Source organism: Engystomops pustulosus, chromosome 11 (assembly GCF_040894005.1).
Source record: "Engystomops pustulosus chromosome 11, aEngPut4.maternal, whole genome shotgun sequence".
NCBI classification, from domain to species: domain Eukaryota; kingdom Metazoa; phylum Chordata; class Amphibia; order Anura; family Leptodactylidae; genus Engystomops; species Engystomops pustulosus.
In genome coordinates this window covers 87,409,264-87,433,348 of record NC_092421.1, presented here as the reverse complement: position 1 = coordinate 87,433,348, position 24,085 = coordinate 87,409,264, and the positions used below count along the sequence as shown (strand labels likewise).

Sequence of the window (24,085 nt, the reverse complement as noted above, 5' to 3'; positions counted from 1 at the left end):
GGGATAAGCTGTGACATCATCTATTGTCAGTAGTGATGTAATGATGGGTCAGTGTTATCTATATAGAGGTCATTGTACAGAGAGGGGGAGGAGATAAGCTGTGACATCATCTATTGTCAGTAGTGATGTAATGATGGGTCAGTGTTATCTATATAGAGGTTATTGTACAGGGAGGGGGAGGAGATAAGCTGTGACATCATCTATTGTCAGTAGTGATGTAATGATGGGTCAGTGTTATCTATATAGAGGCCATTGTACAGGGAGGGGGAGGGGATAAGCTGTGACATCATCTATTGTCAGTATTGATGTAATGATGGGTCAGTGTTATCTATATAGAGGTCATTGTACAGGGAGGGGGAGGAGATAAGCTGTGACATCATCTATTGTCAGTAGTGATGTAATGATGGGTCAGTGTTATCTATATAGAGGTCATTGTACAGGGAGGGGGAGGAGATAAGCTGTGACATCATCTATTGTCAGTAGTGATGTAATGATGGGTCAGTGTTATCTATATAGAGGTCATTGTACAGGGAGGGGGAGGAGATAAGCTGTGACATCATCTATTGTCAGTAGTGATGTAATGATGGGTCAGTGTTATCTATATAGAGGTCATTGTACAGGGAGGGGGAGGAGATAAGCTGTGACATCATCTATTGTCAGTAGTGATGTAATGATGGGTCAGTGTTATCTATATAGAGGTCATTGTACAGGGAGGGGGAGGGGATAAGCTGTGACATCATCTATTGTCAGTAGTGATGTAATGATGGGTCAGTGTTATCTATATAGAGGTTATTGTACAGGGAGGGGGAGGAGATAAGCTGTGACATCATCTATTGTCAGTAGTGATGTAATGATGGGTCAGTGTTATCTATATAGAGGCCATTGTACAGGGAGGGGGAGGGGATAAGCTGTGACATCATCTATTGTCAGTATTGATGTAATGATGGGTCAGTGTTATCTATATAGAGGTCATTGTACAGGGAGGGGGAGGAGATAAGCTGTGACATCATCTATTGTCAGTAGTGATGTAATGATGGGTCAGTGTTATCTATGTAGAGGTCATTGTACAGGGAGGGGGAGGAGATAAGCTGTGACATCATCTATTGTCAGTATTGATGTAATGATGGGTCAGTGTTATCTATGTAGAGGTCATTGTACAGGGAGGGGGAGGAGATAAGCTGTGACATCATCTATTGTCAGTAGTGATGTAATGATGGGTCAGTGTTATCTATATAGAGGTCATTGTACAGGGAGGGGGAGGAGATAAGCTGTGACATCATCTATTGTCAGTAGTGATGTAATGATGGGTCAGTGATATCTATATAGAGGTCATTGTACAGGAGGGGGAGGAGATAAGCTGTGACATCATCTATTGTCAGTAGTGATGTAATGATGGGTCAGTGTTATCTATATAGAGGTCATTGTACAGGGAAGGGGAGGAGATAAGCTGTGACATCATCTATTGTCAGTAGTGATGTAGTGATGGGTCAGTGTTATCTATATAGAGGTCATTGTACAGGGAGGGGGAGGGGATAAGCTGTGACATCATCTATTGTCAGTAGTGATGTAATGATGGGTCAGCGTTATCTATATAGAGGTCATTGTACAGGGAGGGGGAGGGGATAAGCTGTGACATCATCTATTGTCAGTAGTGATGTAATGATGGGTCAGTGTTATCTATTGTAGACATCTCACTGGAGAAGTGCTCGAGGGAGTGTACATCTCACCTAGGTTGCTACGTAGTGTGAGATGGTAAGTCCAGGATTGATCTGTTGCTCAGCAGTATTATGCTGCTGAGTTGTTGTTTAATCTTGCCGGGCCTGGATTTACATGGAGTGGCAGGTAGGTTTGGTAGTGGGACTTGCCACTCCCTCCCCTCGATCCAGTTCGGGTTTTGGATCAGGTGAGCTCTGCTCCTAATCAGCCTGTGAAGGTAAAAGCTTTCCAAAGCTTTCAGGTCTGGGCTATCAGCCAGGAAACAGCCTATGTGGGTTTGGAGGAGCCCTGCATCTTCCTGTCTATGCGGCCGCTGTATTTACGAGTGTTAGATAGGTGAGACAACCTGTTAGTAAGCGCTCAGACGGGTAGGTCTTTTGTTTGAACTTTTAAAAGCACGGTGTTGCTGTATTTATGTTTGCTGGACTGTTTATGCTAAAAATAAACGCCAAGTTGATCTTTTATACATCTACGTCTGCTGTGAACTGTGTCCTAACACACCATCCCCCGGGAAGATCCCTACAATTGGTGCTGCGGAGCGGGCAAAAACGGTTGCTAGGGGCAACGGTGTGTATCAACTTGGCTACAGCTGCTTATGTCCTGGGTGAAGACTGCTACTTCACTCCAAAAACAGACAAGCGCCATGGAGGAGATGTGGAAGCAGTTTATGCAAGTGAATTTGCAACAGCAGCAGGCTCAGACAGCGGCTAACCTGCGCCATGAACAAGCAATGGCTCAACAACAGAAACTCATCGAGCTCCTGATAGCTAAGCAAGAGGCGTCTGCAGAGGCTAATCCACAGCCAGCGGTGGCAGCCGCTCCAGAGACTTTTTATGTGAGACGGGCTGTGCAGCGAGCGCTGCAAAAGATGACTGCTGAGGACGATGTTGAGGCCTACCTAACTGTCTTTGAGCGTGTGGCTGAGCGAGAGAAGCTACCAGCTGCTGAGTGGGCAGAGGTCATTGCGCCCTATTTAACAGGTGAACCTCAAAAGGCCTACTATGACCTCAGTGAGCAGGAGATCAAGGACTATACTCGGCTAAAAGCAGAGATACTTGCCCGACTAGGAGTTACCGCTGCTGTCCGTGCCCGGAGGGTACGCAACTGGAACTACAGTCTGGACAAATCTGCGAGGTCCCAGATGTATGACCTGATCCATTTGGCAAGAAAGTGGTTGGAGCCAGACACCTCTACTCCTGCACAGATCCTAGAGAGGGTCGTGATGGATCGCTACCTCCGAGCACTGCCTGCTGACCTGCAACGCTGGGTGGGACAAGGTGATCCTAAGAATGCAGACGAACTTGTCAACCTTGTGGAGAGGTTCCAAGCGACTGAGGACTACCTCCGTGATGTTCCTGCAGCTTCTTCACCTCCCCGGAGTGCCAGGTCTGTGCCGTCACCTGGTAAGAGACTTCCATCGATTGGGGGAGTGTGGAGGGGTGCTGATCGAGGGAAAAGGGCTCAAGAGGTATCTCAGGGGCAAAAGACTGGCGATGGTCCCGGGTGGCCAAGTGGCCCTAAAAAGGACTCCCTGCCAGGGAGACCAGGCCCTATCAAGTGCTGGAGATGCCATGAGGTGGGACACGTGTCTGCCCATTGCCCCCTTACCTCTGAGCCAATGGAGTGTGACGCTAGCCGGCGTCAGTCGCTGTTTGCGGAACCATCTTGTGTTGCAGTTCCTGGACTAGAGACTGAACCGCAAGTCTGCAACATTACCATTAATGACTTCCCTGTTAAGGCGTTGCTGGACTCAGGAAGCCTTGTAACCTTGGTGCATGCCAGCCTGGTGGCTGGGGACTTTGGGTCAAAAAAACACATGAGTGTGGTTTGCATACATGGTGATACAAAAGTTTACCCTATAGTGCTGGCTAAAGTCGGGACTGAACTAGGCTCCGTACAGTATGAAGTGGGTGTGGTTAAAAACCTCATGCATAATGTAATATTGGGACGAGATTTTCCGTTGTTCTGGGCTTTATGGGGAAAAAGAAAAACCCCCGAAAGGAGTGAGAATACCCCTAAGGTTGTTGCATTACCCACTGTAAATGATAAAACTGTGCAGGATGAAAGTGATGCTTTTCCTTTACAGGTCCTGGCTGGAGAGGAGGAGGAAGCTCCTCCCACTGAGCAAAATATACCAGACTTAGAGGTGTCTAGGGTTAATTTTGGGACTGCACAGTTGCAGGATCCCACTCTTAAAAATGCGAGAGAGCAGGTTACTGTTTTGAATGGGGTACCTCAGGAACCAGATGCTGAGAATAAATTTCCACATTTTTCCGTGACTAATGATTTCTTCTATAGAGTCACTAAAATTAATGATGAAATTGTGGAACAGCTTCTGGTCCCTAAGCCGTACCGGCGTCAGGTGCTTGACATGGCACATAACCATGTTCTTGGGGGACACTTGGGGACTGAAAAAACGCGGGAGAGAGTCCTCCAGAGGTTTTATTGGCCTGCAATTTATGATGACATTAAAAAATACTGCGAGTCATGCCCCACATGTCAGCTTAGCGCCCCAGTGTCACATTTTCGTAGTCCTTTGGTGTCGCTCCCCATTATAGAGGTGCCTTTTGAGCGTATTGCCATGGATTTAGTGGGTCCCATTGTAAAATCGGCTAGAGGACACCAGTACATTTTGGTTGTCTTAGACTATGCGACCCGCTATCCTGAGGCTGTGCCCTTAAGAAACACTGCATCTAAAACAATTGCCCGGGAGCTGTTTTATATGTTCTCTAGGACTGGGATCCCCAAAGAAATTCTGACTGACCAAGGTACGCCCTTTATGTCTAAGGTGATGAAGGAGCTATGTAAGCTATTTAAAATCACACCTATACGCACCTCTGTATATCACCCCCAGACAGACGGATTGGTGGAGAGGTTTAATAAAACCCTCAAACATATGTTGAAGAAAGTGGTAGAAAAAGATGGTCGTGATTGGGATCACTTGTTACCTTACCTGATGTTTGCTGTGAGGGAAGTTCCCCAAGCGTCCACAGGGTTCTCTCCCTTTGAGTTGGTCTATGGTCGTCACCCTAGGGGTCTATTAGATATTGCAAAGGAGACATGGGAGAGTGAGTCCACCCCATACAAAAGTGTTATCGAGCATGTAGCACAAATGCAGGACCGTATAGCTACTGTAATGCCCCTAGTAAGGGAACACCTCCAGAGGGCGCAAGAGAGCCAAAGTAGAATTTACAACCGTTCTGCGAGAATCAGGACATTTAACCCAGGTGACAGGGTTCTCATACTAGTTCCCACTATAGAGAGTAAATTCCTAGCGAAGTGGCAAGGTCCCTATGAAATTGTTGAAAAGGTCAGTGAGGTAAACTATAAGGTGCACCAACCAGGTAGAAGGAAGCCTTTCCAAGTTTATCACATAAACTTGATCAAATCCTGGAAAGACAGGGAATCCTTGGTGGCAACAAATCCTGGTAATAATTTGTCGCAACCAATCCCTTCGGTCAAGGTTGGTGATACCCTATCAGGGTCACAGAAACAGGAGGCTAAGGAGTTTTTGCAGAAAAACAAAGACAAGTTTTCTGACCTTCCAGGGCGTACACACCTCATCCGTCATCACATTGAAACTGGGCCTAGAAGCAGAGTAAACCTCAAGCCCTATAGGATACCAGAAGCACGCAGAGAGGCAGTGTCTGCTGAGGTGAAACGTATGCTTGACCTAGGAGTGATTGAAGTTTCACAGAGTGAATGGTCCAGTCCGATTGTGCTAATCCCAAAGCCCAATGGAACTTGGAGGTTCTGTAACGATTTCAGAAGGTTGAATGAGATCTCCAAGTTCGATGCTTATCCTATGCCCAGGGTAGATGAGCTGATTGAAAAGATGGGTAATGCCAGGTACATAACCACCCTCGATCTCACAAAGGGCTACTGGCAGATTCCTCTTACTGATGAGGCTAAAGAGAAAACTGCATTCTCCACCCCTGAGGGGTTGTTCCAGTATGTAGTGATGCCATTCGGGTTACATGGAGCACCTGCGACTTTTCAGAGGTTGATGGACTTGATTCTGCGACCACATCGTGATTATTCAGCTGCCTACCTCGATGATGTGGTCATTTTTAGTCCCGATTGGGAAAGTCACCTCTGTAAGGTACAGGTTGTGTTGAATGCCATAAGTGATGCAGGGTTGACCATAAATGCCGAGAAGTGTGCACTAGCCCTAGAAGAGGCCAAGTACCTGGGTTACATTATTGGGAGGGGTTTGATTAAGCCACAGTTAAATAAAATTGAGGCAATACAGAATTGGCCTAGAGCCCTGTCAAAGAAACAGGTCAGAGCTTTCCTGGGTATTACGGGCTATTACCGTAGGTTTGTGCCGAACTTTGCCTCAATTGCAGCCCCGCTAACTGACTTGACAAAGGGCGGAAAGTCAGCAATGGTGACGTGGACTCCAGAGGCCGAGAAGGCTTTCCAAAGCCTTAAGTCTTCTCTGTGCCAACAACCTGTGCTAGTTACCCCCGATTTCAGGCGAGAATTTCTGGTCCAGACAGATGCCTCTAACACAGGGTTAGGTGCAGTTCTCTCACAGGTGGTGAATGGTGAGGAGCATCCGGTGATGTACTTGAGTAGGAAGTTAACCCCGGCCGAGAAGAATTATGCTATTGTGGAGCGTGAATGTCTGGCAGTGAAGTGGGCCCTAGAATCCCTGAAGTATTACTTGCTAGGCAGGAAATTCAAGTTAGTGACAGACCATGCCCCCCTAACATGGATGAAACTAAACAAGGAGAAAAATGCAAGGGTGACTAGATGGTTTCTGTCCCTACAAAATTTCAATTTCACTGTGGAACACAGACCAGGGAAATTACAGGCGAATGCTGATGCACTGTCAAGGGTGCATTGTCTGTGGGGACAAAATACTCAGCCCTCCGGTCTGAAAAAGAGGGGGGGGATATGTAGACATCTCACTGGAGAAGTGCTCGAGGGAGTGTACATCTCACCTAGGTTGCTACGTAGTGTGAGATGGTAAGTCCAGGATTGATCTGTTGCTCAGCAGTATTATGCTGCTGAGTTGTTGTTTAATCTTGCCGGGCCTGGATTTACATGGAGTGGCAGGTAGGTTTGGTAGTGGGACTTGCCACTCCCTCCCCTCGATCCAGTTCGGGTTTTGGATCAGGTGAGCTCTGCTCCTAATCAGCCTGTGAAGGTAAAAGCTTTCCAAAGCTTGCAGGTCTGGGCTATCAGCCAGGAAACAGCCTATGTGGGTTTGGAGGAGCCCTGCATCTTCCTGTCTATGCGGCCGCTGTATTTACGAGTGTTAGATAGGTGAGACAACCTGTTAGTAAGCGCCCAGACGGGTAGGTCTTTTGTTTGAACTTTTAAAAGCACGGTGTTGCTGTATTTATGTTTGCTGGACTGTTTATGCTAAAAATAAACGCCAAGTTGATCTTTTATACATCTACGTCTGCTGTGAACTGTGTCCTAACACACCATCCCCCGGGAAGATCCCTACACTATATAGAGGTCATTGTACAGGGAGGGGGAGGGGATAAGCTGTGACATCATCTATTGTCAGTAGTGATGTAATGATGGGTCAGTGTTATCTATATAGAGGTCATTGTACAGGGAGGGGGAGGAGATAAGCTGTGACATCATCTATTGTCAGTAGTGATGTAATGATGGGTCAGTGTTATCTATATAGAGGTCATTGTACAGGGAGGGGGAGGGGATAAGCTGTGACATCATCTATTGTCAGTAGTAATGTAATGATAGTTTCTGTTATATTACTTGGCTTGGCTGCAGCTTCCTGCCATTGGATGCAGTTGAGGTTATTATGATCCTGTTTTCCATGTTCTTTGTTTTATAATGATGATTCCAAAATTTTAATTTCTTTCACTCAGCAGTTTTAAACCTGAATCGCCCTGGCCATGTATCTATATCGGACCCCAAATACAATGATATATCAGTAACAAGTGTTACTCACCAACACATTCACTCCATGATCCAGTCTTCAAGTGGAATCCTGGGCTACAGCTGCAGGAATAAGATAGGCAGCAGAATAGTGAGTGCAGCTCTGAAGTAACATACAGGATGTAACTCAGGATCAGTACAGGATAAGTAATGTCATGTATGTACACAGTGACTGCACCAGCAGCAGAATAGTGAGTGCAGCTCTGGAGTATAATACAGGATGTAACTCAGGATCAGTACAGGGTAAGTAATGTCATGTATGTACACAGTGACTGCACCAGCAGCAGAATAGTGAGTGTAGCTCTGGGGTATAATACAGGATGTAACTCAGGATCAGTACAGGATAAGTAATGTCATGTATGTACACAGTGACTGCACCAGCAGCAGAATAGTGAGTGCAGCTCTGGAGTATAATACAGGATGTAACTCAGGATCAGTACAGGATAAGTAATGTCATGTATGTACACAGTGACTGCACCAGCAGAATAGTGAGTGCAGCTCTGGGGTATAATACAGGATGTAACTCAGGATCAGTACAGGATAAGTAATGTCATGTATGTATACAGTGACTGCACCAGCAGCAGAATAGTGAGTGCAGCTCTGGGGTATAATACAGGATGTAACTCAGGATCAGTACAGGATAAGTAATGTCATGTATGTACACAGTGACTGCACCAGCAGCAGAATAGTGAGTGCAGCTCTGGGGTATAATACAGGATGTAACTCAGGATCAGTACAGGATAAGTAATGTCATGTATATACAAAGTGACTGCACCAGCAGCAGAATAGTGAGTGCAGCTCTGGAGTATAATACAGGATGTAACTCAGGATCAGTACAGGATAAATAATGTCATGTATGTACACAGTGACTGCACCAGCAGCAGAATAGTGAGTGCAGCTCTGGGGTATAATACAGGATGTAACTCAGGATCAGTACAGGATAAGTAATGTCATGTATGTACACAGTGACTGCACCAGCAGCAGAATAGTGAGTGCAGCTCTGGGGTATAATACAGGATGTAACTCAGGATCAGTACAGGATAAGTAATGTCATGTATATACACAGTGACTGCACCAGCAGCAGAATAGTGAGTGCAGCTCTGGAGTATAATACAGGATGTAACTCAGGATCAGTACAGGATAAATAATGTCATGTATGTACACAGTGACTGCACCAGCAGCAGAATAGTGAGTGCAGCTCTGGGGTATAATACAGGATGTAACTCAGGATCAGTACAGGATAAGTAATGTCATGTATGTACACAGTGACTGCACCAGCAGCAGAATAGTGAGTGCAGCTCTGGAGTATAATACAGGATGTAACTCAGGATCAGTACAGGATAAGTAATGTCATGTATGTACACAGTGACTGCACCAGCAGCAGAATAGTGAGTGCAGCTCTGGGGTATAATACAGGATGTAACTCAGGATCAGTACAGGATAAGTAATGTCATGTATGTACACAGTGACTGCACCAGCAGCAGAATAGTGAGTGCAGCTCTGGAGTATAATACAGGATGTAACTCAGGATCAATACAGGATAAGTAATGTCATGTATGTACACAGTGACTGCACCAGCAGCAGAATAGTGAGTGCAGCTCTGGAGTATAATACAGGATGTAACTCAGGATCAGTACAGGATAAGTAATGTCATGTATGTACACAGTGACTGCACCAGCAGCAGAATAGTGAGTGCAGCTCTGGAGTATATATAGAGTATAGTATAGCACATCTACTGTATTGATTCATTACTCAATGTTTTCAGTATTTGTCCCTGTTGTGCACAAGTTGTTACGATATTGGATGGTGAGAAGTTATATCACAGTACCGGGGGGGGGGGGGGGGGGTTGATAATTAGAAGCTTGTAACCTTTTATTATTCAGTTGGATAAATCGTCCTCATTATTGAATGTAAATAACTTTTGGTTGTATCCTGTGGTCAAAACATCAAGTGGGATCCGAGTAGTTTTTTAAAAAAATGTAATTAAAAGTCTAAAACCAACATTCTTAAAAAAAAAAAGAAAAAACGCTAATTAATTGGGGGAAGGGGAGGATTTCACTTCTTCCTTCTTTTGTTCTCCAAAATAACTTTGATCGGATGTCTATAAGTCCCTGATAACTAAATCTCTCTGTGATCTGACAAACTTACAGTCAGTAATTGCAGCCGAATCCTGGGTTTCGCAAAAAGCAATTATAATACAGACGGTCCCCTACTTAAAAATACCCTACTTACAGACGTCCCCTAGTTACAGACAGACCTCTGGATGTTGGTAATTTCCTGTACTTTATCCCCAGGATACAATAATCAGCTATAACAGTTATCACAGGTGTCTGTAATGAAGCTTTATTGTTAATCCCGGTTCTTATGACAATCCAACTTTTTGAAAATCCAATTGTCACAGAGACCAAAAAAAATTTGCCTGGGATTACAATGATAAAATATACAGTTCCGACTTAAATACAAATTCAACTTAAGAACAAACTTAAAGAACCTATCCTGTATGTAACCGGGGGACTGCCTGTACACAAATGGGAAGTAGAGATATTAAATGTAAGTGGACCGGACCCTGTTTGTGACCGCCAGGTCCAGTGCAACCGCCGTAGCCCAACAGAGACAGCAGAACCCTATAAACTGAGGTTATTTGGGAAGAGATGAATCTGGACAAGAGAGGATGGACTGTGCCTAGAAGCCGCACTCACAGAGCACCTTAATGCTTATTTACATGGAAATATCCTAATACCCCAGCATGTAATGGGTGAGGGGTCCTATCTTTTAGGATATGTCTGGATCATGGCTGCCATATTGGATTATGGGCAAGGTTTCCTAATGGGAAGGTGGTTGTGTAATATATCAAAGAAGAACAGAATTGTTGCCGTCTACTGCTACATCCAAATTTACAATATCTCTTGTGGTTCAAAAGCTGCAACAACAACTGGGAATGTTCCCTGTGATGCACAGCTACGAGACGTGTCATTCATGGAGCTGAACACAAAATATGAAGCTGCTGGAATCAATCTTTATAAACCCACATGAGAATCTATAGAAAATCTTTGTGTTGATAACTTTTAAACCACTAGAGATATCACTAATCTGATTGAGACAATTCTGGTTTTCTTCGATCTGCTATATGACCACATGCTAGTAGTGGATAAAGCCGATCCAAAGCCCATGGCCACCCAAACCACCCACCAAATGTAATATACAGAAAGACCTTCACCTATGAAACCATCAAACATCTGTGTACACTAGAGCCATTTCAGGACCTTTCAAGGTCCTAAATCTACAGATTGAAATCAGCAGAAGGGACACATCCTCCATTCCCCAAAAAGCTGCTTCTAGTACCAGATGTAGGAAGTGATTCTGGATTGTAGGGGGTATAATCTTCATACAGCCCAGGGCACATGGTGGTCTTTATCCGTCCTTGGCACCTTCCCATTGATCCTTTGATCCAATATTCAATCATTTTCAATATTGCGCCCACGTTCCAGACATAGGCTAAAAGACGAGCCCCCTCCCCCACTATAGCGGGAGTATTCAGATATGTCATGTTCCCTTTAGTTCTATTTTTGACTCTGTATAATGACCCCAAATCTCAGCCTGATTAGGGGTCTCCTTGCTTAGACTAACAGCCTCGTATTGGACTAACGGATTGCGTTCTGGTGACCGGACTTGGACTTTTAGCTCTTAAAAAGGCACCAAAATTCACGGATACTTTACAAATGTGGAATTTGATACAATTTCCATTGACTCCTCCAACGAACCTGCAAATCGTGGATCCTTTATCATGTCCATGTCGCGGGGTAGAGACCCTCAAATCCCTCTGAACGGGTCATTGCAGAAACATTTTGTTTTGCCAACATGAGCGTGCGATGGATTTAGTTAAAGTGATGGAGCTGGCGCGGCTCCAGGACGCCGCTGATAGCAGATAACCAATGCTTTTAGGGAGATTAATTGCACAATTTGTTTAGCGAGTGGTGAGATAAAAATATGCGCCGTTAATTTCATCTGTATGTAGACTAAGCTCCAACTGGCTCACACGCCGGAGACTTATCTAAGAGATACTCTGGCAAAATAGCGTTGACTATCTACACGGACAAAATCTGGAAACGAGAGCCATAAAACAGACGGGAATAATAGTGATACCCAACACCTCCAGAAATGACCTTTATCTGACATTGGAGACTGATCCCATATAGACGACAGTAGACAAAATGCAGGACTCCGGGGTAACACGTCATAGAACTGGTATTCAGGCAAATATTAACATTGTTCATGGATTCTTCTTACAGTCACCCTCCCAAAAATAGAAAGTTCTCTGTTTTCTGTTCTCTTAGGTTTCCTGCACATTTTACTTGTGGAGATAGTAAAGGACCGGTATATCTATGGGTGTAGAAAGCACGACTCACAGGCTTTCTGTATGAGTGGGTGGGGGAAGCAGGACTCACAGGCTTTCTCTATGAGTGGGTGGATGTAGCAGGACTCACAGGCTTTCTGTATGAGTGGGTGGATGTAGCAGGACTCACAGGCTTTCTGTATGAGTGGGTGGATGAAGCAGGACTCACAGGCTTTCTCTATGAGTGGGTGGGGGAAGCAGGACTCACAGGCTTTCTCTATGAGTGGGTGGGGGAAGCAGGACTCACAGGCTTTCTCTATGAGTGGGTGGGGGAAGCAGGACTCACAGGCTTTTTCTATGAGTGGGTGGGGGAAGCAGGACTCACAGGCTTTCTCTATGAGTGGGTGGGGAAAGCAGGACTCACAGGCTTTCTCAGTAAGTGGGTGGATGAAGCAGGACTCACAGGCTTTCTCTATGAGTGGGTGGAGGAAGTAGGACTCACAGGCTTTTTCTATGAGTGGGTGGATATAGCAGGACTCACAGGCTTTCTCTATCTCTATGAGTGGGTGGAGGAAGTAGGACTCACAGGCTTTCTCTATGAGTGGGTGGATGAAGCAGGACTCACAGGCTTTCTCTATGGATGGGTGGATGAAGCAGGACTCACAGGCTTTCTCTATGGGTGGGTGGATGAAGCAGGACTCACAGGCTTTCTCTATGAGTGGGTGGATGAAGCAGGACTCACAGGCTTTCTCTATGAGAGGGTGGGGGAAGCAGGACTCACAGGCTTTCTCTATGAGTGGGTGGGGGAAGCAGGACTCACAGGCTTTCTCTATAAGTGGGTGGATGAAGCAGGACTCACAGGCTTTCTCTATGAGTGGGTGGGGGAAGCAGGACTCACAGGCTTTCTCTATGAGTGGGTGGATGAAGCAGGACTCACAGGCTTTCGCTATGAGTGGGTGGATGAAGCAGGACTCACAGGCTTTTTCTATGGATGGGTGGAGGAAGCAGGACTCACAGGCTTTCTCTATGAGTGGGTGGAGGAAGCAGGACTCACAGGCTTTCTCTATGAGTGGGTGGATGAAGCAGGACTCACAGGCTTTCTCTATGAGAGGGTGGGGGAAGCAGGACTCACAGGCTTTCTCTATGAGTGGGTGGGGGAAGCAGGACTCACAGGCTTTCTCTATGAGTGGGTGGATGAAGCAGGACTCACAGGCTTTCTCTATGAGTGGGTGGGGGAAGCAGGACTCACAGGCTTTCTCTATGAGTGGGTGGATGAAGCAGGACTCACAGGCTTTCGCTATGAGTGGGTGGATGAAGCAGGACTCACAGGCTTTTTCTATGGATGGGTGGAGGAAGCAGGACTCACAGGCTTTCTCTATGAGTGGGTGGAGGAAGCAGGACTCACAGGCTTTCTCTATGAGAGGGTGGGGGAAGCAGGACTCACAGGCTTTCTCTATGAGTGGGTGGGGGAAGCAGGACTCACAGGCTTTCTCTATGAGTGGGTGGATGAAGCAGGACTCACAGGCTTTCGCTATGAGTGGGTGGATGAAGCAGGACTCACAGGCTTTCTCTATGAGTGGGTGGATGAAGCAGGACTCACAGGCTTTCTCTATGAGTGGGTGGAGGAAGTAGGACTCACAGGCTTTCTCTATGAGTGGGTGGGGGAAGCAGGACTCACAGGCTTTCTCTATGAGTGGGTGGATGAAGCAGGACTCACAGGCTTTCTCTATGAGAGGGTGGGGGAAGCAGGACTCACAGGCTTTCTCTATGAGAGGGTGGGGGAAGCAGGACTCACAGGCTTTCTCTATGAGTGGGTGGATGAAGCAGGACTCACAGGCTTTCGCTATGAGTGGGTGGATGAAGCAGGACTCACAGGCTTTCTGTATGAGTGGGTGGATGAAGCAGGACTCACAGGCTTTCGCAATGAGTGGGTGGATGAAGCAGGACTCACAGGCTTTCGCAATGAGTGGGTGGATGAAGCAGGACTCACAGGCTTTCGCAATGAGTGGGTGGATGAAGCAGGACTCACAGGCTTTCGCTATGAGTGGGTGGATGAAGCAGGACTCAGAGGCTGGGTTGGGTTCTGGTAAAATGTGCACATTTTATTAAATAAAGACACTAATTCAAGTAATTGAAAAATGGAAATCCAGCTCAACATCTTCCCCTCGATCCTGCGTCGCCCCTTTTAATTTTTTAGCACATTTCTCTCTCGTTCTCTAATGTTACACGTCGTGTCCTGTGTATGTATCCGCATAGTAATTGCATATGCATTAGCTAAGACGGTAATTAGAAGCTGATAAGAAAGTGAAATTGATTAACCGAGCTCCAGAAAGTTCTGCAAGACTTTGTGAATGAAGTCAGAACTTTAGTCTGGAATATTAATATAAAGTATAAGAACACGAGCAGAACCACAGGTGCTCCATGTACTGCTCTACTGGACTCCTGTGTATAGAAAGAGTCCGAAAGGAGCTTTGCAGAATTATTATAGCAGGATTCATTGGATGAAATTGGGAAGCTCAGCATCTCACTCTGCTATTAGCTGTCCTGTTACACCCCGAGCCATAAGGGGCGTGGCTTCCACATGCAGCGATCTAAGGGGCCAATCCAGTCCCTGAAAGCCCCTGTATTGAAAGGACTTGTCTTGACCCCCAATGTGCGTCGACCTCGACCTTAGGCTGGTACCGTAACTCAGCTAGAATTCTGCCAGCCCTGACCTCGACTTGTCACTGACCATTCTCTTATTGTAGCTCAGCCATATAGAAATGATAAGGCTTAGCTGCAATACCACACACTACCTGAAGAGAAGCTGTTTTTGGAAGAAACCTCGTCACAGCAAAGTGTACAGTAGAACCCTGAAGAGGGGTTAAAGGTGAAAACTGATGGGTCCTTGGGCTATTGCTCTGGACAGGTCCTGCGAAGGTCCAAAACCTAAACACAGCCTTATCATTACATATGGTAAGTAGTGAACTTTAACGTGACCAGTGTTCTTAAGAAAAATAATTGCCCATGAAAGGAAGTTCACAAACTTTAACCCCCTAGTAATGTTTACACAATAAATCTCATTTTAACTCCTTACTTTACAATGTTACTCAGTGTTATTGGTGTTTTAGCTCCTATCACTCAGTGATGGTCAGTGTAAGATCCCAGAGTGTGAGTGGGGACTCTGAGCAGACACTTCATGATCTCTCTGTGCAGGGTTTATCAGGGTTTATCTACACTTTTCTTTTTTAGCTTCTCAACATTATACTAGTATCTGACACATAGAAAAAGAGAAATGAGACTGATCAGAGATGATCAGAGATCCATGAGATGGATATAACACACAATGACACTCTCAGCACTGCTGCATCTCAGCTATAATACACACAGAGTCAGCCCTGCTCTAGGCCTCCCTCCCAGGTAAAGACCTTATCTGTCTGTACTTTGTAGAGTAAGTATCTGCACGCTGCTGCTTGCCGGCAGGAAGTGCCTGTGTCTGAGCTGGTCTTGTAGCTAAACATGAGAAGAATCCGACCATAGTCAGAAGATTTACAGTCATATCCAGGGACAAACAAAATTGTATACACCAGGACTGAGAGAGACTGGTTGGAATTATATCTGTGAAATGCTGTATTTTTTGTTAATAACCGTGAATTAGAGAATACAGACAGTCCCCGGGTTCCATACAAGATGGGGTCTGTAGGTTTGTTCTTAAGTTGAATTTGTATGTAAGTCGGAACTGTAAGTCTCTGTGACAATCGGATTTTAAAAATGTTGGGTTGTCATTAGAACCAGGATTAACAATAAATCTTCATTACAGACGCCTGTGATAACTGTTACAGCTGATTATTGTAGTCTAAGGCTAAAGTACAATAATTACCAACATCCAGAGGTCCGTCTGTAACTAGGGGTCGTATGTAAGTCGAGTGTTAAGTAGGGGACCGCCTGTATGTTATTTTGTTATCCTGAGTATGTTTAAGAAACTTGTCTTGCTGGGAAAACCCCTTTAATGGCGCATAAACAATAGGAACAATATGTAAATACTAATTTGCAGCAATTCCCACCCTACATTTCACCAATGGCCACTAGTGAAAACCATTGCCCAAATGATGAATGATATTGGTTGTCAGTCATATCAATACTTTGCATTTCAATCCATTACCAGGCATAATTTTTACCAACAAAAAGACAAGTTCTGGATCCATCATCATTTTCATTGCTTTTGCTTCTATGATGGAAGAGAATATGAAAAAGTTGGAAAACCTGACATTCAGACTATAATAATAATAATAATTGGCAAGAAGCTTTACAGGAATCTCCTCCCCCGAGGAACTGCATTCGAGAGTAGAGAATTGGGCCAAGTTTTATGGCAGTAAAATTTGAGGGTCGGTCTGAAATGGAGGGGGGGGGGGGGTGTTCCTCTATTTGGATAACAGGGTGACTGATGTTTTCGGTGAACTTGTATAGGACTTCCTAAAGGATCTCTGCTGTGATACCAAGACCCCATATAATAGCCTATAGATATACTATCTATGGGGGAGTGGTCCTGCCTGTATATACTATCTATGGAGGATCCTGCCTGTATATACTATCTATGGGGGAGGGGGTCTTACTGTATATATTATCTATGGGGGAGGGGGTCCTGCCTGTATATACTATCTATGGGGGGAGGGGTCCTGCCTGTATATACTATCTATGGAGGATCCTGCCTGTATATACTATCTATGGGGGGAGGGGTCCTGCCTGTATATATTATCTATGGGGGGAGGGGATCCTGCCTGTATATACTATCTATGGGGGGAGGGGTCCTGCCTGTATATACTATCTAAGGGGGAGGGGATCCTGCCTGTATATACTATCTATGGGGGAGGGAGGTCCTGTCTGTATATACTATCTATGGGGGAGGGGTCCTGCCTGTATATACTATCTATGGGGTGTCCTGCCTGTATATACTATCTATGGGGGGGTCTGCCAGTATATACTATCTATGGGGGGAGGGGTCTTCCTGTATATACTATCTATGGGGGGGAGTGGTCCTGCCTGTATATACTATCTATGGGGGAGGGGGTCCTGCCTGTATATACTATCTATGGGGGGGTCTGCCAGTATATACTATCTATGGGGGGAGGGGTCTTCCTGTATATACTATCTATGGGGGGAGGGGTCTTCCTGTATATATTATCTATGGGGGGAGGGGATCCTGCCTGTATATATTATCTATGGGGGGAGGGGTCCTGCCTGTATATATTATCTATGGGGGAGGGGTCCTGCCTGTATATGCTATCTATGGAGGATCCTGCCTGTATATACTATCTATGGGGGGAGGGGTCATGCCTGTATATATTATCTATGGGGGGAGGGGATCCTGCCTGTATATATTATCTATGGGGGGAGTGGTCCTGCCTGTATATACTATCTATGGGGGGAGGGGTCCTGCCTGTATATACTATCTATGGGGGAGGGAGGTCCTGTCTGTATATACTATCTATGGGGGAGGGGTCCTGCCTGTATATACTATCTATGGGGTGTCCTGCCTGTATATACTATCTATGGGGGGGTCTGCCAGTATATACTATCTATGGGGGGAGGGGTCTTCCTGTATATACTATCTATGGGGGGGAGTGGTCCTGCCTGTATATACTATCTATGGGGGAGGGGGTCCTGCCTGTATATACTATCTATGGGGGGGTCTGCCGGTATATACTATCTATGGGGGGAGGGGTCTTCCTGTATATACTATCTATGGGGGGAGGGGTCTTCCTGTATATACTATCTATGGGGGGAGGGGTCTTCCTGTATATACTATCTATGGGGGGAGGGGTCTTCCTGTATATACTATCTATGGGGGGAGGGGTCCTGCCTGTATATACTATCTAAGGGGGAGGGGATCCTGCCTGTATATATTATCTATGGGGGGAGTGGTCCTGCCTGTATATACTATCTATGGGGGAGGGGATCCTGCCTGTATATACTATCTATGGGGGAGGGGGTCCTGCCTGTATATACTATCTATGGGGGGGTCTGCCAGTATATACTATCTATGGGGGGAGGGGTCTTCCTGTATATACTATCTATGGGGGGGTCTGCCTGTATATACCATCAGCGACATTTATATTTACGTCTCATGCCACATAAAAGTCTGGAGCCGCCCACATGCGTACAAGATGTTGCCCTCTCTCTCCAGTCTCGGGGGCACCAGCCGAGCTCCACTACACATGGGAGCAGTAGCAGGCGGGAGCCGCAGAGCTTGGCTTGTGCATCTTCCAACTACAGTAACATTAAAGAGTAGTGCAGCAGGGGGCGGTGATTTCCTAACGCCCCTCCCCCATGAGCCTCATTAGCATATTTATTCACTCATATGTTCATGGGGATATGGCAGCCGTATAGAAAGGTACATCTCTAATACATATTCCACCACCTACAAGACAGTGAGGCCGCTTAGGGGTGGTGGAAAGACCTGACACATTCCCTTTAATTCCGGAAGTCCTCGCCATAACAGAGTCATATGAGACGCATTTCTGTTGTACTGTACATTTTATTTCTAATATATTTTCAGACCGATGACTGGAAGACTGCAAAAAAGTTGAACTCGTAACATTTCTTCTCGATACAAATTAAAAATAAGGAAATAATTACAGGAATGAGATAAGGCTTCTTCCTTCACAAGGACTGGGAGCAGGCAAAGCACAGAGCGGGCAGCGCCGATCCTGCAAATATGGTGTCGTACCAGGAGAAACTGGGGGCCAACACTTCCCCACCTCCCAATTGGCTTCTCTTGCAGCAAAAGAGTTAACCAAAAAAACTTTTTTTTTTGGGCAACATATAAAAAAAATCAGAAGTCAAATATAAAACATGAATTTACACTGGATTCTTGAGTGTCTTTAGCGAGGGCTCGGATGGGGTTTCTCTTCCGTTTTCTCAGAAAACATGCATGACATATTAACAAACAACTCGATTTTACGAAAATATCACTATTCACTCTAAGCTTCAGACAAAGTTCTTTCCGGCATGTTTGTAGCGGGGGTCATCCAGTTCCCAGACCCGGAGCAGAGCAGCTTGGCTGAAAGTCCCTTCAATACTGTAGAAGTTGCAAGAACCAAGCACAGAAAGCCTTTATGTGGCCGAACCGTTCAGAGAGAGTATATGTGATAATATAATCCAAGGCCTAGCAGCAGCGTCGCTGAGGAGTGCACGGAGTGTGGTGGAAACCTGGAGGCTGAAGAAGGGTAGGATCCAAAGTAAGCCACCTGAGCTGCTTGTATGGCGAGGACAGCCCAAAAATAGCAGATGACAGGGAAGAGGACGGAGATCGGAAACATTAGGCAAAGGTGTTAGAGGCAGAAGAAGAGAATAGAAAGAGAGAAAAACAGACTGGTTAGTAGGGGTGGCATTGTGTCTACCCAACGCATCATCCCATGACCACATCCGCCCATTGACCTGACCCAAACCGGACAAGAGATCCTGGCTGGAGCACAGTTTTATAAGCTCTGTCTACTGTTAGGCTAGGGCATGCCCAAATGTATCAACGTATGGCCGTCCATTATCTAAACCATTCCCATCTTGCCTTAAAGGGGTTTTCCCGCGAACTAAAGTAAGTCCCTATCCACCGGATAGGGCCTAACTTACTGATCAGTGGGGGTCTCAATGGTGAGACCCCCACAGATCGTAAGAAAGAGTCGGTACCCTCGTCGCTCTATCAGACTAATGGAGCAGACAGCTGTGCATGACCGTTCTTCTCCATTAAAGGGAACCTGTCACCAGGCACCTCATTTTTCACTAAAGACAGATTGTAGAAGCCCATGACACCTGCAGTTAACATCTGCCACTTGGGCTTTTCTAAGCATTTGCATTACAATATAATTGTGTGTTATAACTTACATCTAGACAAAATCCTGGGGTAGTCACAGGGTTTGGGCTTTGGTTTGGATGTATTTCAAAAAACAACATGTGAGGTGTCTGAGCTGCATGCTGCCTCCACCTTTGTGCTACTGCACAGCTTGTCCCTCCCCCTCTGATGTCAGTTCACCAGGCTGTGACCTCTGAGAAGAAGCAGGAAGTGGAGCTGTACAGGAGCACAAAGGTGGGGACTAAGCTCTGAGGAGTGAGTAACACAGACAAGGCACATGTTGTTTTGTGAAATGCATCCAAACCAAAGCCCAACCCCTGTGACTACCCCAGGATTTTGTCAGGGTGCAAGAGTAAGTTATAACACACAATTATATTGTAATGCAAATGCTTAGAAAAGGCAGAGAGGCAGATATGCAATACAGGTGTGAGGGACTTCTGCAACCTGTCTGTAGTGAAAATGAGGTCCCTGGTGACAGGTTCCCTTTAATCTCTATGGAGCCGACGAAGATCGGTGATCTTCCGTCAGCTCCATAGAGAATGGTCATGTGCGGCCATCTGCTCCATTAGTCTGATGGAGCGACGAGCGGTGGATAGGGCCTAACTTTAGTTCGCGGAAAAACCCCTTTAAGTAGTATTGACATCGGCATTTACATGTCCCACCCATGGACAACCCCGAAATCTGACCTAAACCAGAGAAGTAGCCCAATTTGGGTATTGAATTTTTACACCTTTTTAGGCCGATCACCGAGGATTCTACTTAGAAAGGAGGAAATCATTCAAGATTCGATTCGCTGAAGATTTGCTGAATATTTTAAATGACTTGGTTCGAGTCTAGATGGAATCGGTCCAAGCCATTGTTACTCCAATTGTTCTGGAAATTGGAATTCAAGCCTCAGTCCTCTAAACCTCAGAATTTTTTGGAAAGGTCCAAAGATCACAGATCTTGTTTTGTTGATTTACTACAATTTTATTTTTATAAACCCTAATTTTTTTTTTTAAATAAACAAAATGGGATAAGACCATTTGATACAATGTTTTACAGAACTGGTTTCCAAGACAATTGCAGCAACATTGGTTAATCTGAAGCAAATCTGAAAAGAAAATTGGATTCAATTCTGTGCCAGAAAATCGACAAAATCTCACCAAACCTACGAATCCACAATTTGATACATTCATCTCTAGCCCTGACAGGGGGGAGGGATTTTCTTTCTTATGGTCAATGGGCCTTTTCTAGAAGTGGGCATAGACCATAGTAGAGAACACTTTTAAAGAGAGTGTCCAAAATTTTTCAGTATGTGTTGTTAGTCAGTTAGTGTCAGTTAGCTGTGATCAGCCAATCGCTGAGCTACAGAGAATCTTCTGGAGTCTAAGACACGCCTCCTGGTTTGGTTGGTTCAGGCTCTTTTCCTCCTCTGATTGGCCGCTGTGTTAAACACTATCATTGGATCATTAGAGCATCAGTCCACAGTAAGGTGATGTGTAGCACAGTAAGGGTCGAAAAAAGTAGAAATAAAGATTATTCTGTAATTACCACACAAGTATGAGGGGGAAAAGCTTTAGATAAAAAATGATTGCCACCAGAGTCTACATCAATAATTGCCGAGGTTTAACCTTTGGACTTCATTGAACCTGCTTCCCAAGTTACTGCAGCTTTGCTTCTATTAATGTGAATAAGGGCTGATCTGCAGTAACCTGGTCTGACCACTAAATAGAGAATGGTGCTGTCTGCTTCCGGCTCTATTATCAGTGGGGGTGCTGGATGTTGGACCCTCAACCAATCTGATATATAGGTCCTATTTTATGGATATGCTAACAATATTTTAAGCCCCAAATGCCCCTTTCTATCAGTTTGTCAGGTACGGAATAATATTTTATTTTTTCCAATTCCAATAAATCCAAGTCAACATTTAAGAACATTGTCAGCATAGACCTACCAACACAGGCTGTGCCGTCTTCATTGGGCTCAAAGCCGCGGTTACATCTCCTGTTGGGACGACATTTGTAGCCTCCATATGTGTTGATGCAAATAGGTTTTTCTCTGGGACACACAAACGGGAACTGTATGCACTCATCAGTATCTAAAAAAACGGAAGAAGATCAAGATTACTGCCAGTTCTGTAACGACATATTCCTCAAAAATTTAAAATGTTTTTAAACTCAAATATGATTCAATGATTTGAAGGTCTTGATGCGTGTGACCAAGATTCCTACTCAGTGTCGGACTGGCCCACCAGAGCATCAGAGGATCCTCCGGTGGGCCCCAAGTTCTAACACATAATAATGGGCCCAAAAGATCTTAATTTGGAAGTAAATAGAGAAATCATTTAAATGATGATCTATTTCATATGATGATTCCAATATTATAGATTATTGAATCTAGTTGATGATACATCCTACATATTACAATTTTTATAACAAATCTTACTTATGGTTGAAGGGTGAGCCGTCAAAATCACCTGTGGTAGGCCCAACATATGCCACAGGTGTTCCTATTGACCAGTTGCTTCCTAGTCAACTCTTTGGGATTGCACAAGACAAACAGAGCCAAACAATTTGTGGTTCTCATGGTGAGCCAAGGCTGTTACATAATATAAATTCGAGCATAAGACAACCCAGTTTTTAGGTTGATTTCCTAGGGAATTGATGGATGGTTGTCTAACAGAATATTTGTATTGGTGAGTTCAAGGAACCTCAGCCTGAAACTACAGCTACATATAACCTAACTCATGGTGACCCATGTTCTGTCTCTGTGGAGTCAGTGTTTGCCTCTCGTGAGCCAGTAGGTTGTACCCCCCCCCAAGGATGAGAATCAAGTAGCAAAATCAAGTGGTCTTCAAGCTTCGATGGTCTACATTTTGTGATCCTAGTCATTATATAGGTCTATGCCCTCAATCACTGACTTACTCCGAGCATTACTTATAAGTCCAAGCTTTGACTTCATGCCCCCAATCTCCTTAAAGTCCCAAGACAGAACCACAGTCCTAGGTGGCATGGATTGGCACAGAACACAGAAAAGCATAGAATAAAGTATCAGGCGCATTGCCACCAGTCACAATCATAGCACTGTAGTCAGCATAATCCTACCATAATCCTACCTCATAACTTGGCAAATTCGTCATTACTCTGGTTCTCTGACTGGTCGCTGAGGCTGGTGACTTTCTGCTATGGTCATGTATACATCACTGAAGAGCAACCTGCAAAACCCATTGTGACCACCAAAAAGCACTGGAACAACAGGAGTGTAGCTTGCTTTGGGTCTAACTTTTGAGTGGTTCTGTGAGGCATTTGGTAATGAAGACTTTGTGGTTTGTAGACAGGGCACTCTACATGTCTCACCATTGGCGTGGGTGTTGATGACTGAGAAGAACCAGGCTTCACCTTGATTTGGTCAATGGGGCCATATAAGTTTGAGAAAAGCTAGTCTAGACCATAATGAAGCCTCAAGCTATATAGGGTTTCTACTATCACCAAAGTGTCCCAAAAATATGCAACCTACAAAGCCCATTAGGACCACCAACAGCGCTGGTGCAACGGGAGAAGAGTTACATTTATGTTTAATAGAATAATTTGCTTTGTGTCTAATTTTTTTAAAGCTCAAGACAAACATTGTATCGGCTGTGTTAGTGACTGGTTGTGTATTGTCCATAACTGGATCGTAAAGGCTCTATGAAACGTGTCCAGGTGCAGCTGAAGTTACCGGGGGTCTCTCTTGTTATCTAGGGCCGCTGTGTTTTAGTGAAGAAGGCTATGAGGCTGGTACTGGGGGCACTCTACATGTCCCACCATAGGCATGGGTGTTGAGTAGCACCAGGCTTCACCTTGATTTGGTCAATGGGGCCATAGAAGTTTGAGAAGACTTGGTCTAGACCATACGAAGGCTTCAAGCTAGACTCTACATGTCCCACCATAGGCATGGGTGTTGAGTAGGACCAGGCTTCACCTTTGGTCAATGGGGCCATAGAAGTTTGAGAAGACTTGATCTAGACCATATGAAGGCTTCTAGCTACATTTGGGTCTCTACTCTCTCCAATGTCTCAAAAAAATTCACTTAAAAATGTGTAAAGTGATTTATTCAGAACAAAAATGTCATCTCAAAGCCTCACGACCTGGAATTCAGCAAACTGCTCATTTTCTGCAGATCCCGTCGTTGTCTCAGAAGGACAATTCAGTCAAACAGATGGATTATTATGGGTTTTTATCCCAAGCGTTTGCTTACTGGGCATCCAGGCAGGAAATATGTGTATACATAATGACTTCTCCTTTTATAATCCAGGTGTGTTATTTTCGAGA

The 24,085-nt window shown here is 45.1% G+C and overlaps 1 protein-coding gene across 4 annotated transcripts in view; it reads right to left on the bottom strand.

Annotated features, from left to right (window-relative positions):
- The window catches only part of CRTAC1 (cartilage acidic protein 1), a 503,192-nt gene that overhangs the window by 5,252 nt on the left and 473,855 nt on the right, over positions 1–24,085 (bottom strand). Inside the window, exons 14-15 of one of the 4 annotated variants that reach the window (XM_072129951.1) lie at positions 21,730–21,873; positions 7,649–7,698 (exon numbers count right to left, since the gene is read on the bottom strand). In XM_072129951.1, the coding sequence (XP_071986052.1) occupies positions 7,676–7,698; positions 21,730–21,873 (167 nt within the window). In that variant the 3' untranslated portion in view covers positions 7,649–7,675. Of the gene's footprint in view, positions 1–7,648; positions 7,699–18,468; positions 19,203–21,729; positions 21,874–24,085 lie in introns of those variants that run through there. The other 3 variants (XM_072129948.1, XM_072129949.1, XM_072129950.1) reach the window with 3 other exon arrangements.